This window comes from Phyllobates terribilis, unplaced genomic scaffold (genome assembly GCF_046119375.1).
Source record: "Phyllobates terribilis strain yellow unplaced genomic scaffold, ASM4611937v1 Scaffold_2__4_contigs__length_985480577, whole genome shotgun sequence".
Classification (NCBI taxonomy): domain Eukaryota; kingdom Metazoa; phylum Chordata; class Amphibia; order Anura; family Dendrobatidae; genus Phyllobates; species Phyllobates terribilis.
Window position 1 is genome coordinate 344,807,948 of NW_027362762.1, and position 23,692 is coordinate 344,831,639.

Consider the following 23,692-nt stretch of genomic DNA (forward strand, 5'->3'; position numbering starts at 1 on the left):
GGTCTAGGTATATATATATCTCACTTTTGAATGACAAATATTCCTAGTTATACGGCGTTACCCACCACACACTATTTTGCTCCCCACTAGAGGTGTAATGTTGGACGTATTGATTGTCATCCAGATCTACTAACACAAGCAATGTCTAATTTACCGTCCAAGTGATGTTTGTGGCCGGGCTTTCCGCAGCCTGTCACTAGGGGGTGCTATGAGGACATGTGAACGTGACTTCAGACGGAAGGTTTTTTTTTTTCTTTTTCTGTAGAAGCTGAAAGAGAAACTTGATGGCTAATCGTAGCAAAGGGCCCAGGTCTGTGTGCTTGATCGTATTAGTATAGTGTCCCCTGTATAAGTGACTGTGTTCGGTAACATGTCATAAGGAAGTAAATGTGTCAGAATGAGGAAATGTCATGGGCTTTGCGTGCAGTGTTGGTTAGTGTGGCATCTTCGTGCATTGTGCTTTGCATAGACCTTTCTCGTGCAGTTGTCAGGCCTGAATGTGGAGGTTTAACCTTGCCCGGTACAGATGTGCTGATGACGATGCCTGCAGCGTGATCTGGAGATACCATGTCACCCAGCAGATGTGTATGATGACTCGGGTCGGAGCTGTGCATGGTCTATTAATGTTTCATGAATTGCCTATTATACAGACTGATCCTGTCTGCTTATTGTCAGCCAGGTTCTCTTCTCCGATGTATTTGATTTTTTAGGCAGAAATATAAACCTGATGCCAGAGGATTTGTGAGATCAAGGCTTAAGATCAATCATAGGCCATTAATGTTATATTATGTGGGTCATATTGTGGCTCGTCCACACGAGTGGCTGTGCCTGGTACTGTAGCCCAGCCCCATTCACTTGTGCAAGGCACAACTACACAGGCAGGCTAACCTGATGATCAGCCACAATATCAATGTCTGTTACATTTAAGAGATTTCTAAAAACTAGTGCTGGGAAATCCAGTTGCTGCTGTAACTTTCTAAACAGTCTCTGGGAAATGGGAGCTGAAGATTAACCCTCTCACCATGCACAAGAAGGGCAAACTCCTATTCAGGGAGCACAGAGTAAACATCGAGCAGAGGAACATTACAGCAGCCCCCAAACAGTATGACATTTAAAATCCAAATTTACTAAAACTATGTATGTGTGTGTATGTATGTATGTTATATATATAATTTGGATTTTAAATGTCATACTGTTTGGGAGATGCTGAAAGCTGTTCATCTGCTTGATGTTTACTCTGTGCTCCCTGAATATGAGTTTATTCACATACTTATTCTCCCCCCTGTGTAAGTATTTGATACACTGCCGATGTTGCATATTTTCCCATTTACAAAGAATGGAGAGGTCTGTAATTTTTATCGTAGGTACACGTCAACTGTGAGAGACAGAATCTAAAAAAAAGTCCCAGTAATCACATTGTATGATTTTTACATAATTAATTTAATTTTATTGCATGAAATAAGTATTTGATCACCTATCAACCAGCAAGAATTCTGTCTCTCACAGACCTGTTAGTTTTTCTTTAAGAAGCCCTCCTATTCTGCACAGATTACCTGTATTAATTTCTCCTGTTTGAACTCGTTACCTGTATAAAAGACACCTGTCCACACACTCAATCAATCACACTCCAACCTCTCCACCATGACCAAGACCAAAGAGCTGTCTAAGGATAACAGGGACAAAATTGTAGACCTCCACAAGGCTGGGATGGGCTACGGGACAATAGGCAAGCAGCTTGGTGAGAAGGCAACAACTGTTGGCACAATTATTAGAAAATGGAAGAAACACAACATGACTTGTCAATCTTCCTTGGTTTGGGGCTCCGTGCAAGATCTCGCCTCATGGGGTAAGGATGATTTTGAGAAAGCTCAGTAATCAGCCCAGAACTACACGAGAGAATGACCTTAAGAGACCTTAAGAGAGCTGGGACCATATCAAACATTACCGTTAGTAACACACTAAGCCGTCATGGATTAAAATCCTGATGGGCTCGCAAGGTCCCCCTGCTCACGCCACCACATGTCCAGGCCCGCTTCAAGCTTGCCAATGACCATCTGGATGATACAGAGGAAGAATGGGAGAAGGTCATGTGGTCAGATGAGACCAAAAGAGAACTTTTTAGTATCAACTCTACTCCCTGTGTTTGGAGGAAGAAGAAGGATGAGTACAATCCCAATAACACCGTCCCAACCATGAAGCATGGTGGGGGAAACCTCACACTTTGGGGGTGCTTTTCTGCAAAGGGGACAGAATGACTGCACCGTATTGAAGAGAGGATGGATGGGGTCATGTATCGCGAGATTAAGGTCAACCACCTCCTTCCCTCAGTAAGAGAATTGAAGATGGGTCGTGGCTGGGTCTTCCAGCATGACAATGACCCAAAACACACAGCCAGGGCAACTAAGGAGCGGCTCCGTAAGAAGGTCCTGGAATGGCCTAGTCAGTCTTCAGACCTGAACCCATTAGAAAATCTTTGGAGGGAGCTGAAACTCAATGTTGCCCAGTGCCAGCCCCAAAACCTGAAAGATCTGGAGAAGATCTGTATGGAGGAGTGGGCCAAAATCCCTGCTGCAGTGTGTGCAAACTTGGCCAGGAACTACAGGAAACGTCTGACCTCTGTAATTGCAAACAAAGGTTTCTGTACCAAATATTAAGTTCTGTTTTTCTATTGAATCAAATACTTATTTTGTGCAATAAAATGCAATTTAATTATGTAAAAATTATACAATGTGATTTTCTGGTTTTCATTTTTAGATTCTGTCTCTCACAGTTGAAGTGTACCTACGATAAAAATTACAGACCTGTCCATTGTTTGTAGGTGGAAAAACTTGCAAAATCGGTTGTCTCAAAAGTGTATCAAATACTTATTTTCTCCACTGTATATTCACATACATACATACATACATTAACTTTCGAAAGGGTAGCCAGCACAAGACATTCACTTGAATTAAAACATCAAATCCTCTTTATTAGAATTTCATTAAAAGGCATAAAAAGTCATTCATGCCAATCAGTCTGTTACCTATGGTGACTGCCTTTTTATGCCTTTATATGGAATTCTAATAAAGAAGATTTTATATTTTAGTTCATGTCGATGTGATGATGTGTTTGTGTGATCTATCTATCTATCTATCTAGTGCTCAGCTTAAATGCATACGCTCCAATTATATTATTAACCTTACTTTCATGTTTTAGGTTAAGAAAATGTTCTATAAACCTCAGTGTGCGCCACCCCATGACTGAAGCCCGAACGCTGCCGGGAGAAATAAAGTTCATTTTCTCCTGGCAGCGGAGTTCAAAGTGCAGGCGTTGGGCAGAACGCTATTAACTTATAGATTAACACCATATCTGCAGGTTATTAGTGTTTTTTTTCACGTGACAGGTTGCCTTTAAGCTTCATCATAAAGTAAAGCTGTGACATACAGACAAACAGAGGACATTTCTAGGGTTACTTCTGCTTCCCTTTCGGAGCAGCTTTCCATGGAAGAAAGCTTCATTTGTTTAGTTAGGCTGTGGGCTGAGGCATGTGATGACTACAGTATTGATCTACAAGACCATGGCAATGGTCACCTCTGAGTTTTGCTTGCTACCTAATTGTCAAAATAAGCTTATTCACCATAAAATTCTTAGAAATAAACTTTGGCGTTGTACTTTAGAAGATAGATGTATTATGGCTCTCCTAGTGAGTTAAAGTCGCTATGCCACAGGTCTGGATGAGCAGTACGGACTGGAGGCGTCATTTTAATGTAGAACAGTGAGCTGGATATGCTGGATGGCACTTGGAGCAACATGAAACAGCAGAGCTGGAAAAATTGGATGGCCCCTGAGGCATGGAATAGCAAAGGTGATTATAGAGGATGGCAAGTTAGTTGTGGAACTGCAGATATGGATATGCAGACAGGCTCCTTGGAGTAGCGGAGCCAAGTATGAGAACAGGCACCTTGAAGCAGTACAGCTGGCTGCATATGGGGATAGACATCTTGGAACTGTAGAGCCGAGTAAGCTGACTGACACCTTGGAATAGTGAAGCCAAGTTAGCAAACGGGCACCTTGGAGCAGCAGAGCCAACTATGCAGACAGGCACCTCGTTACAGCCGAAGCAAGTATGCGGATAGGCACCTTGGAACAGCAGATCTAAGTGGACAAGACTTAAGATTGGCTAGAGACTAACTTTAGAATTTAAGCAACAGTGCCCAATGGAACAGCAGAGCTGGGTTTGTCTGGTGACCCACTTGGCACTAGATGCAGCAGAGCTCAGCAGAATTTGTAAAGAGGTATACAGTAGAAATGGTCCAGTGGAATAGTAATGACCAGCACACTTAGCTAACTGAATACTCAGGCGGTGTGCTGATCATTAATCTGGCCTGGAAAGGCCTTAGCGGGTAACATCAGAGGTGTGCACAGCTTACCATGGTAACCTGGCATGTACAAGGGCAGAGCTAGCCAGTCGGAAGGAAGATGCAGAGCCCAGCACTGGATCCGTAACAGGTCCCCTTTATTCACAGCGACTCGTAATGTGTTTTTTCCCTCTAAAAGGATATTAAGATTGAATTGTAGATAGCTCTCCATTTATTTTTATTTGAATTATATATATTTTTTCTACTCTACTAATTTCTTATTTTACCTTAGTCTACTGGATATTTGCAATGAATCCATTCTCCACTTTTTGTCTTTCCAGTACAAGGATGCATTTATGAAAGCACACCCCGGTTATAAATGGTGCCCAACAACTAATAAACCCGTGAAAACCCCTACAACAGTCACAACCAGGAAAAAACTTTGGCCTTACCCTCAAGAGGCAGTCAAAGAAATAGCAAGTTCCAAGACGGCCTCAAAGGAAGAAGAAATGCCACAGCTAAATTTTGGTATAGCAGGTAACGGGCACTTTTACCAGCACTCATTACTATGTTTCTGAGTAGGCAGAACTTCTCCTGCTCTCAGTTCTTGGAGCAGGAAAAATCTGACTGTTACTTTCTGACATGAGGCTCCATGATATATTCACTCTTACCGTCCCCCATCGATCGGTTGCAGTTTACTACACATAATTATCCCTCTCACTGTGCGACATCCATAATTGAATCTGTCTCCATAGGTAATAACCTATGAAAGGTGAAATGTTTAATGGGATCTGTCAGTAGGATCCACCCTCCTAAACCGTCTATATTGATCTGTAGGTCATAAGAAGCTGAAGAACATGATACCTTGGTGTCTGCAATCTCTAATTTCTTATTCCAGAGAAATCCACATTATTCTTAATATGTTAATGAGCTGTTAAGATCTATGGGCCGGGCATAGATTTTCCTGAGATTCTGCCTCCAGAGTTTATTTTATATGAAAGTGGGCTTTACCAGTGTGAGACATGTAATGACTGACTGTCTGCTCTCCGGATCTACATGTCTCACACTGACAACACCGCATTTTATTTAAAATAAGCTCTGAGGGCAGATTTTCATGCAGATCTGTGTTCATTTACAAATAAGAAAAACGAAGATTTCTCTGGAATAAAACATTGGATCGCAGATATCAATGCATCATTTTATTCAGCTTTCTATGACGTACATGCCCATGTAGAAGGCTTAGGAGGGTAGATCCTACTGACAGATTCCCTTTAAGTTTGCTGTGTAAACAGGATATGTTTGGTCGGCCTGTCTAAACAGGCAATTTAATTACTTCCACATGTCCTCAATGTAGCCGATCGGCAGTTCCTTTAACCGCCGCAACTCAGCCAGGGTAGTCACACACTAAGTGATGAGCTATTTTCTGCTGGGGAACTTGGCTGTGAGTTATAACTCTGGAGGTATGGAAACATTTACTAGTAGTAACAACATAATGCTAAATCTAGATCTGGTAGCTGCCAGGATGGTGCATGCCCCCTTGTGGTGCTGCAATCACTGGGTTCTAGCAGTGCAGGTATGCCCAGCCCTGCAACTAACTCTCATTCTCTTTTTCCAGTGCTGCCTTATGACTCAGAACTCATTAAAGGGATATTCCCATTTTCAGTATCCTATCCCAATATGTAGTAGGTGTAATAATAATAATATTAGCAAATACCTCCAATTAGAAATGTAGTATAGTTTTCCTGATTAGCTATGTCGCTCACCCCATTTGTAGGACATTGCAGTAGCTTAGGTATCCATGGTTACAACCACTCATATAGTGACAGTTAGTTAGCTGTTAGTGGTCATAACCATGGATATCTAAGCTACTGCAGTGCCCTGTACATGATAAGCGACATAGCGAATCAGAAAAACTATACTAAATTTCTAATTGGAGATATTTGCTAATATTATTATTATTACATCTACTACATATTGGGGTATGATATTGGTGATGGGAATAACTCTTTAAGTCCTTGTGTTCGAAACCCCAACTAGAGGCTACTAGTTGCTGTCAGACCTGAACCCTGAGATCAGCACTTCCATCAGCACAGCTCAGACAGTACTTATCAAGTGCCATTATTGGTACCTGAACCAGTAAGGTTTTAATGAAGTTACAGACACAAAAGACTGTAAATAAATACAGAAAAATGTAAAATAAATAAAAATAAATACAATTTGGGAAAAATAGTATAACAATAAAAAAATGAAAAAAAAGTGGGTAACTCCAAATCCAATAGTAGTTATCCTGCATGACATAAACATATTTTACAAGTACTCAAGCATTCATGTGTTACATCCAGAAAGTCACTCATTGTTCTGGTTTGTCCATTGCCTATCCCAGATCCATGTGATTTTGCACTTTCACTAAAAGATGTCTGTGCATGGATGATTTCATCACTGACTTCTGCAGCATTACTAAAAATGATTCCTGTGCGCTTTGATGTGCACGTAGAGGATTTCTGTTAGCTTGTATCCCAGCATATTTCTAAGTATTTTACGTGTTTCTTCCTAAGATCCAACACAGATGGGAGGACTGAGCATGCTGCTTCTGGCTGGGGAACATGCCCTGACTGCACACAAGGATCAAGCGATGGCTGCTGACGGAGAGAATGAAGAGCTGGAGGTCTGTAATGACTAGGAATGAGTGTAAGATCTGCATTTCTAGGCAGAGATGATAGTTGGACCTACGCACACGTCACTAGGAATATAAGATAATGACTTTGTAACGTGCTTGTCTTCTCTGGTAACAGTGTGTTCCCAGCTGTTTTCTGAATTATTCATAGTTTTGTACACTTTTAGTATAAATCAGCTGAACATCTTTAACAAGAGCTTTTAGGCCATATATTCTGTTCTATAATGGGGATTACATGTACAGAGAAATGTCGATTCTGGTGTGTACACAATGTGTCCACATGGATGACATTGATCTAGGAGAATCATAAGTTGAATGTTGGAAGTGGTTATTACAGCTCTTGGAGCTGATATTAATGGGAGAATTCAGATGAATGGGACAGTCACAGCGAAAAACTTGCCATATTCAGAACATTGGCATGAAATAAACTACCAAGTTATGTATGGCTGTGTCTCTTTTGCCACTCATTCTTTGTCAGTCTTCGAGGCACAATAAAGGATATAGAACCTGTGTTCTGATATATAGGGTCCAAGGAATACGCCATGAGTTTCTGGAATTTAAAATGACATTTTAAGTATTTTGTGCTTATTTTGTATCATAAGTATTATCTGTAAAATAGTTTCTTCTTTCACTGTTGTTAACATCTTACATGCGATCCCTGCTTTATTACTTGATTACCTATCTTTATGAGTTATAGACCCTAGGTCGCACATGTTCAATAACACTTCTTTTCCAAAGGTGACTTTAGACCCCCGTTCTCTGGATCAGTGGAAGTTTCATCAGCTAGACTCCCAGCAATCATATATTTATTATCTAACCCTTGGATAGATGGGAAATGTTATTTTTGGGATAATCACTTAAATTGAACTTGCTTTATATGCACAGGTGTTTGCAAGTCCTACTGAGTCAAAGGATTCAGACTGCTTTCTGCCCACTAAGAAGTCTGCATTACTTGAACTTGCTGAGGTATGAAACTCCGCCATTTATATCTTATCAATATGAGCAACAATCATTTTTTATTCTTCCCTTTATGTCTGCCCTTGTTCCCCATATAAACCATGATCATAGTGTCTGTCATATTCATTACAGCTTTGATCATCTGCATCATGGCTTCTGATGGATCCACAACAAATCTGTTTATTAGTCAGATCGAACATATCACAGATCCATTGGCTTCAATTGAATCATTTAAAGGGATTTTTCGGCAAAATCAAATTATCATATATCCGAATGATTAGTGATAACTAACTGATCAATGGCACTTTTATCCTTGTTATAAAATTGAGCGGCAGGTCGGAGGCTCAACCATAGCTTCTTTCATTTCCTATGGGGCTACCGGAAAAAGCAAGCACAGCGCTTGGCATCCCCATAGGGAGTGAATGAAGCTCAGGTTGAACATGCTCACTGCCCTTGCAATCTAATGGGATTAAAAGTGTCCCGCTCTGACAATCAGTTCAGTTTTCACTGCATAATCCCTTTAAGTTTTTTTTTTACTTGGTAGAATAAGTTAGCTATTTTGCATGCCAAAAAAATATAAGCCTGACAGAATTGAATCTAACTGAAACCAAATGGTCAAAAATGACTAACTGACAGCACCGAAACACCTAGAGAAACGCCAGTGGGAATATAGCTCCACATTACAAAGTAGCAGTAACAATAGCATGAATAGCTAAGACCTACTTGGCCAGTGAATCACTTTTCACCCTCTTCAGAAATTTAACTGGACTTAAATGTGTTTTGGATCATTGTCATGTTAGAATAGTGCACAGACTGATACGTAGTATCTTCTTTTTCAATATAGAGCAGTATATCTGTGAATTCATGATAACATCAATGAAATGTACCTCCCTGACACTAGCAATGCTCATGCCGCCCCACATGAGTACCTTCCACCACCATGACATTGTAGGCACCATGCATTTTTCTTTGTACTCCTCACCTTTGCGACACTATACAGTTTTGAAGCCATCACATCCAGAAACATTTATCTTGGTCTCATCAGTCCCAGTAATCTTCATATTTGTCACCATGGGCCCTGACAAATTGTTGGCAAGATTTATGTGCATTGGCTTTAGGAGAGGCTTCCTTCATGGATGACGCCCATTCATGCCATTCTTCTACAGTGTATGCTGTATTTTGTCATGGGAAACACCCTGGTTTAGATTTCTATTACTTTTGCTAACTGCAGTGAACTTACATGCTGATTTTCTTCAACCCTTCTCTTCAAACCTTTTCATTAGAAGACGATCCTATTTAGGTTAACTTCCGTGGTCAACCCTGGTGAAATGGTTGTGTTTCCATCTCTGTTAAATTTTTGCATCACTTTTGCTATGGTATTCTGACTGATAAGTAAAGCTTTGCTGATCTTCTTGTAGTCTTCACCTTTCTTGTCTGAAGAAATCATTTTCTTTCTCAGGCTTTGTGACATTTCTCTTCCATGTGGTGCCATTGCTAACAGCATGAAATGGGTAGAGGTTTTCTTTTATACTCAACTGTCTGCTGGACACCTGTTTAATGAAGACTTACCTGTGATTACATTTTAGTTCATTTAGAATTATTTTAGCCCAATCCTTATATTCGCTTCTAAGACTTTCATTAGGGTGTACTCATTTTCACAACATGGCCTTGAATGAATTTGTTAGGAATTTGTGCAAAATAACGAATCTTGTTTGTGAGCAATGGCCCACATTTGTGGGTGTATTTTGTAACATGATATCCTGTTGATAATGTTGATTCTGTTATGAAACAAAAGGTTTTCTAATAAATCTCTTGGGGTGTACTTATTTATGCTGAGCACTATATGTATTTATATGCATTATGAATCATTGTATCATAATTCAGACGAGCCATCACAAGATTCAGTTTAATTTTAATATCTTAAAGGTAACCTAATTAGGAACAGAAAAGTCATCTCATTCCAAGACCCATAAGTTAAAGTGTTTTAAATGTTTTTTTGTTGTTTTTTTTTTTCCTTTCTAAAGAAGTAGTTCTCTATACGGTAGTCTATGAATTGGATTGCCTAGTGGTGACAGCAGGCTGTAATATGATCACCTCAAAATAAGGAGCTAGTTCCCTGAAAAGTGATAAAATAGTAGCAGCTTTCAGTATAATCGCATGTTTGTAGAAACTAGCCTTTGGCTGCGGCGGCCACGTGAATGACATGATCGCTGTAGGACCAAGTGCAGAGGGGGTTATAACAATTTTTTTATTATTTTAACACATTTTCAGATGTTATTAATGTATTTTATGTTTAGATTTCTTCAAGCACATCCGACTCAGATGTCGCTTCACCTGCTAAGCGATGTGACAAGTCTGCACTCTTCCAGTTTGCAGAAGTAAGTGGTGAAACCAAAAGATCCATTTCAATGTATCCAGTTCTATAAAGCTTCAAGTAATAAAAGTGCCTAGACTGTGACTTGTCTGAATGTGGACATGACTTAGCATTATTGAGGCTAGGAAATATGGAAATATTGTAAAATATCCTTGGGACTTTTTTCTATTTTACTGCACAATTGTATGAATATACAGTGTGTAATACAGTGTACTGTATATTTATAAAATTGTGCCGTAGAATAGAAGTCCCAGGGATATTTTACAATATTTTCAAATTTCCTAGCCTCAATAATTAATATAATACTTACACACATATATATATACATATACAGTACAGACCAAAAGTTTGGACACCCCTTCTCATTTAAAGATTTTTCTGTATTTTCATGACTATGAAAATTGTACATTCACACTGAAGGCATCAAAACTATGAATTAACACATGTGGAATTATATACTTAACAAAAAAGTGTGAAACAACTGAAAATATGTCTTATATTCTAGGTTCTTCAGAGTAGCCACCTTTTGCTTTGATGACTGCTTTGCACACTCTTGGCATTCTCTTGATGAGCTTCAAGAGGTAGTCACCGGAAATGGTCTTCCAACAATCTTGAAGGAGTTCCCAGAGATGCTTAGCACTTGTTAGCCCTTTTGCCTTCACTCTGCGGTCCAGCTCACCTGAAACCATCTCGATTGGGTTCAAGTCTGGTGACTGTGGAGGCCAGGTCATCTGGCGTAGCACCCCATCACTCTCCTTCTTTGTCAAATAGCCCTTACACAGCCTGGAGGTGCGTTTGAGGTCATTGTCCTGTTGAAAAATAAATGATGGTCCAACTAAACGCAAACCGGATGGAATAGCATGCCGCTGCAAGATGCTGTCGTAGCCATGCTGGTTCAGTATGCCTTCAATTTTGAATAAATCCCCAACAGTGTCACCAGCAAAGCACCCCCCACACCATCACACCTCCTCCTCCATGCTTCACGGTGGGAACCAGGCATGTAGAGTTCATCCGTTCACCTTTTCTGCGTCGCACAAAGACTCAGTGGTTGGAACCAAAGATCTCAAATTTGGACTCATCAGACCAAAGCACAGATTTCCACTGGTCTAATGTTCATTCCTTGTTTTCTTTAGCCCAAACAAGTCTCTTCTGCTTGTTTCCTGTCCTTAGCAGTGGTTTCCTAGCAGCTATTTTACCATGAAGGCCTGCTGCACAAAGTCTCCTCTTAACAGTTGTTGTAGAGATGTGTCTGCTGCTAGAACTCTGTGTGGCATTGACCTGGTCTCTAATCTGAGCTGCTGTTAACCTGCGATTTCTGAGGCTGGTGACTCGGATAAACTTATCCTCAGAAGCAGAGGTGACTCTTGGTCTTCCTTTCCTAGGGCTTTCCTCATGTGAGACAGTTTCTTTGTAGCGCTTGATGGTTTTTGCAACTGCACTTGGGGACATTTTCAAAGTATGCCCAATTTTTCGCACTGACTGACCTTCATTTCTTAAAGTAATGATGGCCACTCGTTTTTCATTACTTTGGTGCTTTTTCTAGCCATAATACAAATTCTAACAGTCTGTTCAGTAGGACTATCAGCTGTGTATCCACCAGACTTCTGCACAACACAACTGATGGTCCCAACCCCATTTATAACGCAAGAAATCCCACTTATTAAACCTGACAGGGCACACCTGTGAAGTGAAAACCATTTCCGGTGAATACCTGTTGAAGCTCATCAAGAGAATGCCAAGAGTGTGCAAAGCAGTCATCAAAGCAAAAGGTGGCTACTTTGAAGAACCTAGAATATAAGACATATTTTCAGTTGTTTCACACTTTTTTGTTAAGTATATAATTCCACATGTGTTAATTCATAGTTTTGATGCCTTCAGTGGGAATGTACAATTTTCAAAGTCATGAAAATACAGAAAAATCTTTAAATGAGGTGTGTCCAAACTTTTGGTCTGTACTGTATGTTAAAAAAAATAATTATTTATATAGTGACTAATTTTATTTACTTCAGAGAAATGGTATTTTAGTGAATTTAATATCCTTACATTAAAAAATAAATAAATTCCTTAACATTTGTACTAGGTGTATAAAGATGGATTTGCCAAAAATAATAGTGCAGATAATAAGTTTTGTCTGTGTTAGGCCAAGTTCACACAACCATAGTTTTGGTCCAAGTGCTGTCCGTGGAAGAACTGACATCACACTGACAGCTGACAGCACTGGGACCAGTGTTATTCAATTAGGCCGTTCATATGAGCATTTTTTTTCACAGACCATATGTCCGTATTTCGGATAAGACTTGTCTATTCATGGCTATGAGTGCCCAAAAAGAAAATCAGATCCTAAACGGATAGGATTTTTACAAATAAATTGCAATGTTTAACATAAGAAACTGTACTTGGTCTTGTTAATTGTAATAACTGCTAAGGTATAAAAACAGACCTCATACGGATTGCATACAGAGGAGAATTGACATGAAAATCGTCTGTTTTTTTCTGGATGATTTTTTAATATGCTCCTGCGAATATTGCCTTAAAGCACACCTGTAAGCAGGATTGTGCTTAGCAAACCACATACACTGTCAAGTGGGCGCCATTACACTGAGTAAAATGATACCTTTGTTGATGAAATCCGTCCAGCGGTTCTTTTATAATCTTTACTTTCAGTTCTGCCATAATGATATGCATGTGCTCTGGTGCTCTCATTATGTATTCATGTATGCCTATCTCTGACAGGTTACTGTGATTTCAGTGACCTGCCTACTATTTTTAAAACTGACTGTGTAATTTCTCTGCCCATGTGAAAATTACATATCCCAAAATGGCCGCCCGCGCATGTGCAGTAGCATCTTTCGGTTGGGTGCAGCAGTATGGCGCCGCCCATGCGCAGTAGCATCTCGGCAATTGAGAAATTCTACTGCGCAAGCGCGGGCGGCGCTACCACTATTACTGCAGGCAAATTTTATTTTTCCTCTAGCAAAATGGCGCATGTGCTGTAACATCTATCGCTTGCCGATGCTCCTGCGCATGCGCGAGCGCCATTTTGCTACAAAGATGGCACCCGTTCTTTTTATTTACATATGTCCTAAACATGACCAATATATGTAATTGGTATCATACATCTATGTTTCGGGAATGACCATTTTGCTTATTTTTTTATCATGCCTAGATCTCTTCAAGTACCTTAAAAATTGCCAGTCCTGAACCTACAAAACGCTGTGGAAAGTCTGCACTTTTCCATTTAGCAGAGGTAACATAATATGGCCTATGAAAGTTATTAGTGTACGTCTCTTTATTAAATGACTACTAGACTGTGTGAATAACATGTTGGTAATATATTTTATTTAATCTGCGTTTCATTATAGATGAGCTGTGAAGTGACATATATATATATTTCTGACAGTAACCATTACCAGCCTGTGTGTAAGAAATATTACTGGCAATTCTTCTGTTAGGATACCTGACAATGTGAACGCAGACTGATGGTCAAGTCAGAAATGTCAGATTGGTAACTGTCCTTGGACAGCCGCGGTAATGAGATGTCACTGTCAGTCAGTTTTGCTCCATCACTTTTCGTTAGCCATATTATTAATACACCTCACTACTTTTTTTTTCTCCATTGTGTGACTGATGTGTTTGTTGGTTTTGAGTGTAGATTTCCTCAAGCTCATCACATTCCGATTCATCTGTATCAGCAAAGCAGTGTGGGACATCAGCATTGTTTCAGCTGGCAGAGGTAACCACCGCAAAAGTACCTGATGATTTTAAGTTGTGACAGCGTTATATTCCTCAACTACTAAATTATAATTGTACATTACTTTCTGTATCCATCCTACAAAGTGGGGGAAGAAAATATCTAGTGCTACCTATGTATTGGAAGGAAATGTTTAAATCTAGAGTTTTCATAGTTTCTCCACTTTGGACCCTTTTTATTTATTAGAAGGTAGCCTTGTCAATAATCAGATCGCTAGGGTGCCACCTGGCATTAGTGTTCTCTTTTCCTGCAGGTGACATGACTCATTAAACCATGCCCATTCAGATCGGTGGGGATTTCCATGACAGATCCTCCTGGGAGAGAGAAACACCCGTTGTAATCACTCTCCATTTTGAATGAGAGGTCAGGACCCTAGGAGCCTAAATAGAAGAACCCCCTCCCACCCACTCTATTAATTCAGAATTTTTTTAATTGGTATATGAGATTCGGTTTTCTAAACATGAATACCCCTTTAAGATAACATGGCTTACATATGCCTCAATGACAGTTCCACTCCAATCACTCCAATAGTAATAGGTAACATTGAAGAAACCTCAAATTTTACCTGAGTTGAACTCACACATGTTTTCACAGAGCATTATATTGAGACTTTAAGGTCTTGTTCACATGTTGCTTTTTTGCAGCATTTTTTTTTTTGCCATTTCTTTATGCAAATTAAAAGCTGATTTTTACATTACCAGCAAAAGCTATGAGATTTCAGAAATCTCATGTACATGCTTTCTTTTTTCAGTGTTTTTTCAGCGTTTTTTCATCACACAGTGCATCGAGAGAGTGCAAAAAATTCAACCATGCATTTTTGCTGCTTTTTTTGTGAATAAAACCAACTTTATTAAATATGTACTGTAGACAATTGGCACACATAATCTGCACCAAAAAAGCAGCAAAAACAAAGTGAAAATAGCGTAACGCATTTTTGTATGTAAGGTAAGTTCTGTGTTTTTGTACCTATAAAAATAGGTTTTTAATTAGAAAAAATTTTGCTAAAAGTTCCTGTAGTCCTAAGTCAGTGGGGCAGTAACACTTAGGAAGAGAAGGGGTATCTCTAGCATAGACAGAGATAAAGCAGCACCCCCCATCTGCCTATCAGCTGCCACAATGGCCTGCTTTCCTCAGCGCCCCCTAGATGCCTAGGAGCAGGGTGCAGCATCAGTCTGTACAGTGCACAAGCTACTTTGCACATTGTCTAAGGAGTTTAGAATAACTGCAGCTTCATGGAGAAATTGTGGTAATAGTGTAGTAACTGGCTGAGAACACAGGCAATGGATGTACTCAGTCCGAATGCCTACCAAGAGCTGAAAGCACAGGCCATCTGCAGGAAAACACTGCCATGATTCCCTGGGGCTGACCGTGTATTTCACACGGACTACATTGTCACAGCTGCAGAATCCCTGCTGTCCATGGGTTGTTCACGCAGATTTCTTTTAGGGGGAGCGGCTCAGTTTTAACAGCAAAAAACACATTAAAGTAGTGTGAAGATGTGTGATTAACTCAGCACCGTCCTTTTTTAGTTAAAACCACCAACTATTTTCAGTACATACTTTTGTCCTTGAACATCTCAGAATGGCCATTCATTTTCTCTCCTTGCCATGTTTTCTCTACCCTGCAGAGCCAGGGCGAGCATTCACTTTATAGTTCTGCTTCTGATAACAACCTCTCACAATCAGAATGGTATTAGGACCTAGAATCTAAGGAGTTGTCCAAATAGGAATGAAGATGCAACACCCTTTACATTCTACACAAACTTTAGATCCCCTGTGCTCAGATTTCCTGATCTGCCCATACTTTTGTATATAATCTGTATTCATTTTTCCTAGCACACTTCCTTAATGGAATCTATCGCCAAAATCGTACATTTAAGACATTTTTTAAATTTTTTTTTTCTATTGTTCCATGTCATGTTTATGTCCTTATCTTTATTTTAAAAATCTTGAAATATTGCAGTTTTCACTCTAGCCACTAAGCCTTAAAAAAGGATGTATTTGTCTCACCTCAGCTCCTTTCCCTCTCTGCACAGTGACCTCTGCACAGATCACAGAGCATGCCCAGAAAAGTCTTCTATAGAAATCAGTGTACATCTTCAGCCTATTATTTTTTATGTAAAGCATATTTCTCAATGTGGTTAACAAAAACTCATCTCCAATAATCATGTATAGAAAATAGAGTAAAAGAATCAACAATCAGAAAATAAAAAACTAATATGTATCAGCATCTGGTTTTAACTAGTAAAAAAATTTACTGCCTTAAGTCAATAAATTCACAGCATAGCAGGTAGATTTGAGAGGTTTCTAGACAACAGCAAGGATCAGTAACTTATAAAGTTGGGCAACAGTCCACATGGCAGCAAGGTGGCTATTCACTTTAGATTTGCTAGACCACAGTTTAATGTGGTGGTCCTATAGAAAACCGGATATGATACATTTATATTGTTGCATCACGATATTGTGTCTGATCTTTTACCGTTCCTCTGTAGATGTGTGTGGCATCAGAAGCAGTGAAAATCGAAATTTCCGGAAATATAAATCCAGCACAATTGAAAGCATTGAATGTTGAAAAGTCCGATGAAGATGAAGATGTGATATGTAACAGCCAGAAAGAATGTTCCACTGTTTGTAAAGAGGAAGGACTTGGTAATGTTACAATTAAAACCCACGGGTCGCCTTCCTCCGAGCATGTAGATGCACATTTTGTAGGATTCCTGAAAAGGGACAAAATTAAAAAGAAAAAGAAGAAAAACAAAACAGACCACGATGCTGCTGACAAAGGATCTCCAAAGAAGAGCTGTAAAAAGCGACAGTCGTCAGAATCGGACATAGAAAGTGTCATGTACACCATCGAAGCTGTTGCAAAGGGAGATTGGAGCGTGGAAACACCGTCATCTTCCCCAAGCAAAAAAGTACGTTCTGCTGCTAGTCCAAAACATGACTTCTCGGAAATAAAGGCAACAAAGAAAAAAGTGAAATCTAAAGAGAAGAAAGAGAAAGCAACAGAGTCCACCAAAGAATTGATGGAACCAGAGGCGGCCATCATATTGACACATGCCACAGAATCCGAACTGCAGGAAGACATAAAAGATGAACCACTATCTCCTACTGAAGATGTTCTCCAGTCACCGCTACCAGAAATGCAGAAGTCGGAGGACAGTGACGGTAACAAAAAGTCCGAAGCATGTGGATCAAGGAAGTCAGAACGGTCTTGCAAAGGGGCTCTGTATAAAACGCTAGTCTCCGAGGGAATGTTGACCACTCTGAGAGCAAATGTTGACCGAGGTAAGATATATAGCCCAATGTACTGTAAGATATGGATATATGACACATACTTTGTCACACATGCTTGTTAATGTCAATATCTCATCAGTCACTCACCAGCAGCCCAATACATATAAACATGCAGACACAAGGTTTAATTGTTGCCTAGTTCAAGTGTGACCTGATGGTTTTTACCAAATTGAGCTGTTTAAGTATCTCACGACCTGCTTATCTACTTTAAGTCAAATACCCAAGTGTGAGCTACACAAGAATATCTGACAACATGTTGCATGTTCGGCCCCTTCCTGACTCAGACAATTTTCGTTTTTTCCTTTTTCTATTTTTCCCTTCTTCCAATCAGGGCTGTGGAGTCGGAGTCATGGAGTTGGTGTCCATTTTGGCGGACTCGGTATAAAATGGACCGACACTGACTCCTAAAATATATAGTAAATTGCTAAAGTAGTACAGTGCAGGATGTCCTGTAAATGTTTTCATAAGAATTTGGGAAAGTTATGAGATGTCCTATAAATATCTGATCTATTCCTGATCTAAGGATCTCAGCTTTTAGTTGAGATGAATCTGTGCTGCACTTGATGTACATGCTCAGTGGTGAGGCCGTGAGATGAATCTGTGCTGCATTTTATGTACATGCTCAGTAGTGAGGCCTTGAGATGAATCTGTGCTGCACTTTATGTACATGCTCAGTAGTGAGGCCGTGAGATGAATCTGTGCTGCACTTTATGTACATGCTCAGTAGTGAGGCAGTGAGATGAATCTGTGCTGCACTTTATGTACATGCTCAGTAGTGAGGCAGTGAGATGAATCTGTGCTGCACTTTATGTACATGCTCAGTAGTGAGGCAGTGAGATGAATCTGTGCTGCACTTTATGTACATGCTCAGTAATGAGGCTGTGAGATGAATCTGTGCTGCACTTTATGTACATGCTCAGTAATGAGGCTGTGAGATGAATCTGTGCTGCACTTTATGTACATGCTCAGTAGTGAGGCCGTGAGATGAATCTGTGCTGCACTTTATGTACACGCTCAGTAGTGAGGCCGTGAGATGAATCTGTGCTGCACTTTATGTACACGCTCAGTAGTGAGGCCGTGAGATGAATCTGTGCTGCACTTTATGTATATGCTCAGTAGTGAGGCCGTGAGATGAATCTGTGCTGCACTTTATGTACACGCTCAGTAGTGAGGCCGTGAGATGAATCTGTGCTGCACTTTATGTACATGCTCAGTAGTGAGGCCGTGAGATGAATCTGTGCTGCACTTTATGTACATGCTCAGTAGTGAGGCAGTGAGATGAATCTGTGCTGCACTTTATGTACATGCTCAGTAGTGAGGCCGTGAGATGAATCTGTGCTGCACTTTATGTACACGCTCAGTAGTGAGGCCGTGCGATGAATCTGTGCTGCACTTTATGTACATGCTCAGTAGTGAGGCCGTGAGATGAATCTGTGCTGCACTTTATGTACATGCTCATTAGTGAGGCAGTGAGATGAATCTGTGCTGCACTTTATGTACATGCTCAGTAGTGAGGCCGTGAGATGAATCTGTGCTGCACTTTATGTACATGCTCAGTAGTGAGGCCGTGAGATGAATCTGTGCAGCACTTTATGTACATGCTCAGTAGTGAGGCAGTGAGATGAATCTGTGCTGCACTTTATGTACATGCTCAGTAGTGAGGCAGTGAGATGAATCTGTGCTGCACTTTATGTACATGCTCAGTAGTGAGGCAGTGAGATGAATCTGTGCTGCACTTTATGTACATGCTCAGTAGTGAGGCTGTGAGATGAATCTGTGCTGCACTTTATGTACATGCTCAGTAGTGAGGCCGTGAGATGAATCTGTGCTGCACTTTATGTACATGCTCAGTAGTGAGGCAGTGAGATGAATCTGTGCTGCACTTTATATACACGCTCATTAGTGAGGCCATGAGATGAATCTGTGCTGCACTTTATGTACATGCTCAGTAGTGAGGCAGTGAGATGAATCTGTGCTGCACTTTATGTACATGCTCAGTAGTGAGGCCGTGAGATGAATCTGTGCTGCACTTTATGTACATGCTCAGTAGTGAGGCCGTGAGATGAATCTGTGCTGCACTTTATGTACATGCTTAGTATTGAGGCCGTGAGATGAATCTGTGCTGCACTTGATGTACATGCTTAGTAGTGAGGCCGTGAGATGAATCTGTGCTGCACTTTATGTATATGCTCAGTAGTGAGTCCGTGAGATGAATCTGTGCTGCACTTTATGTACATACTCAGTAGTGAGGCCGTGAGATGAATCTGTGCTGCACTTTATGTACACGCTCAGTAGTGAGGCCGTGAGATGAATCTGTGCTGCACTTTATGTACACGCTCAGTAGTGAGGCAGTGAGATGAATCTGTGCTGCACTTTATGTACACGCTCAGTAGTGAGGCCGTGAGATGAATCTGTGCTGCACTTTATGTACACGCTCAGTAGTGAGGCCGTGCGATGAATCTGTGCTGCACTTTATGTACACGCTCAGTAGTGAGGCCGTGAGATGAATCTGTGCTGCACTTTATGTACATGCTCAGTAGTGAGGCCGTGAGATGAATCTGTGCTGCACTTTATGTACATGCTCATTAGTGAGGCAGTGAGATGAATCTGTGCTGCACTTTATGTACATGCTCAGTAGTGAGGCCGTGAGATGAATCTGTGCTGCACTTTATGTACATGCTCAGTAGTGAGGCCGTGAGATGAATCTGTGCTGCACTTTATGTACACGCTCATTAGTGAGGCCGTGAGATGAATCTGTGCTGCACTTTATGTACATGCTCAGTAGTGAGGCAGTGAGATGAATCTGTGCTGCACTTTATATACACGCTCATTAGTGAGGCCATGAGATGAATCTGTGCTGCACTTTATGCACATGCTCGGTAGTGAGGCAGTGAGATGAATCTGTGCTGCACTTTATGTACATGCTCAGTAGTGAGGCCGTGAGATGAATCTGTGCTGCACTTTATGTACACGCTCATTAGTGAGGCCGTGAGATGAATCTGTGCTGCACTTTATATACACGCTCATTAGTGAGGCCGTGAGATGAATCTGTGCTGCACTTTATGTACATGCTCAGTAGTGAGGCAGTGAGATGAATCTGTGCTGCACTTTATGTACACGCTCAGTAGTGAGGCCGTGAGATGAATCTGTGCTGCACTTTATGTACACGCTCAGTAGTGAGGCCGTGCGATGAATCTGTGCTGCACTTTATGTACATGCTCATTAGTGAGGCAGTGAGATGAATCTGTGCTGCACTTTATGTACATGCTCAGTAGTGAGGCCGTGAGATGAATCTGTGCTGCACTTTATGTACATGCTCAGTAGTGAGGCCGTGAGATGAATCTGTGCTGCACTTTATGTACATGCTCAGTAGTGAGGCCGTGAGATGAATCTGTGCTGCACTTTATGTACATGCTCATTAGTGAGGCCGTGAGATGAATCTGTGCTGCACTTTATGTACATGCTCAGTAATGAGGCTGTGAGATGAATCTGTGCTGCACTTTATGTACATGCTCAGTAGTGAGGCCGTGAGATGAATCTGTGCTGCACTTTATGTACACGCTCAGTAGTGAGGCCGTGAGATGAATCTGTGCTGCACTTTATGTACACGCTCAGTAGTGAGGCCGTGAGATGAATCTGTGCTGCACTTTATGTATATGCTCAGTAGTGAGGCCGTGAGATGAATCTGTGCTGCACTTTATGTACACGCTCAGTAGTGAGGCCGTGAGATGAATCTGTGCTGCACTTTATGTACATGCTCAGTAGTGAGGCCGTGAGATGAATCTGTGCTGCACTTTATGTACATGCTCAGTAGTGAGGCAGTGAGATGAATCTGTGCTGCACTTTATGTACATGCTCAGTAGTGAGGCCGTGAGATGAATCTGTGCTGCACTTTATGTACACGCTCAGTAGTGAGGCCGTGCGATGAATCTGTGCTGCACTTTATGTACATGCTCAGTAGTGAGGCCGTGAGATGAATCTGTGCTGCACTTTATGTACATGCTCATTAGTGAGGCAGTGAGATGAATCTGTGCTGCACTTTATGTACATGCTCAGTAGTGAGGCCGTGAGATGAATCTGTGCTGCACTTTATGTACATGCTCAGTAGTGAGGCCGTGAGATGAATCTGTGCAGCACTTTATGTACATGCTCAGTAGTGAGGCAGTGAGATGAATCTGTGCTGCACTTTATGTACATGCTCAGTAGTGAGGCAGTGAGATGAATCTGTGCTGCACTTTATGTACATGCTCAGTAGTGAGGCAGTGAGATGAATCTGTGCTGCACTTTATGTACATGCTCAGTAGTGAGGCTGTGAGATGAATCTGTGCTGCACTTTATGTACATGCTCAGTAGTGAGGCCGTGAGATGAATCTGTGCTGCACTTTATGTACACGCTCAGTAGTGAGGCCGTGAGATGAATCTGTGCTGCACTTTATGTACACGCTCAGTAGTGAGGCTGTGAGATGAATCTGTGCTGTACTTTATGTACACGCTCAGTAGTGAGGCCGTGAGATGAATCTGTGCTGCACTTTATGTACACGCTCAGTAGTGAGGCCGTGAGATGAATCTGTGCTGCACTTTATGTACACGCTCAGTAGTGAGGCCGTGAGATGAATCTGTGCTGCACTTTATGTACACGCTCAGTAGTGAGGCAGTGAGATGAATCTGTGCTGCACTTTATGTACACGCTCAGTAGTGAGGCCGTGAGATGAATCTGTGCTACACTTTATGTACACGCTCAGTAGTGAGGCCGTGAGATGAATCTGTGCTGCACTTTATGTACACGCTCAGTAGTGAGGCCGTGAGATGAATCTGTGCTGCACTTTATGTACACGCTCAGTAGTGAGGCCGTGCGATGAATCTGTGCTGCACTTTATGTACACGCTCAGTAGTGAGGCCGTGAGATGAATCTGTGCTGCACTTTATGTACATGCTCAGTAGTGAGGCCGTGAGATGAATCTGTGCTGCACTTTATGTACATGCTCATTAGTGAGGCAGTGAGATGAATCTGTGCTGCACTTTATGTACATGCTCAGTAGTGAGGCTGTGAGATGAATCTGTGCTGCACTTTATGTACATGCTCAGTAGTGAGGCAGTGAGATGAATCTGTGCTGCACTTTATGTACATGCTCAGTAGTGAGGCCGTGAGATGAATCTGTGCTGCACTTTATGTACATGCTCAGTAGTGAGGCTCTGAGATGAATCTGTGCTGCACTTTATGTACATGCTCAGTAGTGAGGCAGTGAGATGAATCTGTGCTGCACTTTATATACACGCTCATTAGTGAGGCCATGAGATGAATCTGTGCTGCACTTTATGTACATGCTCAGTAGTGAGGCAGTGAGATGAATCTGTGCTGCACTTTATGTACATGCTCAGTAGTGAGGCCGTGAGATGAATCTGTGCTGCACTTTATGTACATGCTCAGTAGTGAGGCCGTGAGATGAATCTGTGCTGCACTTTATGTACATGCTTAGTATTGAGGCCGTGAGATGAATCTGTGCTGCACTTGATGTACATGCTTAGTAGTGAGGCCGTGAGATGAATCTGTGCTGCACTTTATGTATATGCTCAGTAGTGAGTCCGTGAGATGAATCTGTGCTGCACTTTATGTACATACTCAGTAGTGAGGCCGTGAGATGAATCTGTGCTGCACTTTATGTACACGCTCAGTAGTGAGGCCGTGAGATGAATCTGTGCTGCACTTTATGTACACGCTCAGTAGTGAGGCAGTGAGATGAATCTGTGCTGCACTTTATGTACACGCTCAGTAGTGAGGCCGTGAGATGAATCTGTGCTGCACTTTATGTACACGCTCAGTAGTGAGGCCGTGCGATGAATCTGTGCTGCACTTTATGTACACGCTCAGTAGTGAGGCCGTGAGATGAATCTGTGCTGCACTTTATGTACATGCTCAGTAGTGAGGCCGTGAGATGAATCTGTGCTGCACTTTATGTACATGCTCATTAGTGAGGCAGTGAGATGAATCTGTGCTGCACTTTATGTACATGCTCAGTAGTGAGGCCGTGAGATGAATCTGTGCTGCACTTTATGTACATGCTCAGTAGTGAGGCCGTGAGATGAATCTGTGCTGCACTTTATATACACGCTCATTAGTGAGGCCATGAGATGAATCTGTGCTGCACTTTATGTACATGCTCGGTAGTGAGGCAGTGAGATGAATCTGTGCTGCACTTTATGTACATGCTCAGTAGTGAGGCCGTGAGATGAATCTGTGCTGCACTTTATGTACACGCTCATTAGTGAGGCCGTGAGATGAATCTGTGCTGCACTTTATATACA

At 41.3% G+C, this 23,692-nt stretch overlaps 1 protein-coding gene across 5 annotated transcripts in view; it reads left to right on the plus strand.

Annotated features, from left to right (window-relative positions):
* Positions 1-23,692, plus strand: part of BBX (BBX high mobility group box domain containing) — an 86,581-nt gene that overhangs the window by 17,170 nt on the left and 45,719 nt on the right. For 2 of the 5 annotated variants that reach the window (XM_073664592.1, XM_073664591.1), the window contains exons 3-9: positions 4,679-4,874; positions 6,893-7,002; positions 7,897-7,977; positions 10,266-10,346; positions 13,509-13,589; positions 13,995-14,075; positions 16,585-17,380. In XM_073664592.1, coding sequence (XP_073520693.1) covers positions 4,679-4,874; positions 6,893-7,002; positions 7,897-7,977; positions 10,266-10,346; positions 13,509-13,589; positions 13,995-14,075; positions 16,585-17,380 — 1,426 coding nt within the window. Of the gene's footprint in view, positions 1-217; positions 311-4,678; positions 4,875-6,892; positions 7,003-7,896; positions 7,978-10,265; positions 10,347-13,508; positions 13,590-13,994; positions 14,076-16,584; positions 17,381-23,692 lie in introns of those variants that run through there. The other 3 variants (XM_073664595.1, XM_073664593.1, XM_073664594.1) reach the window with 2 other exon arrangements.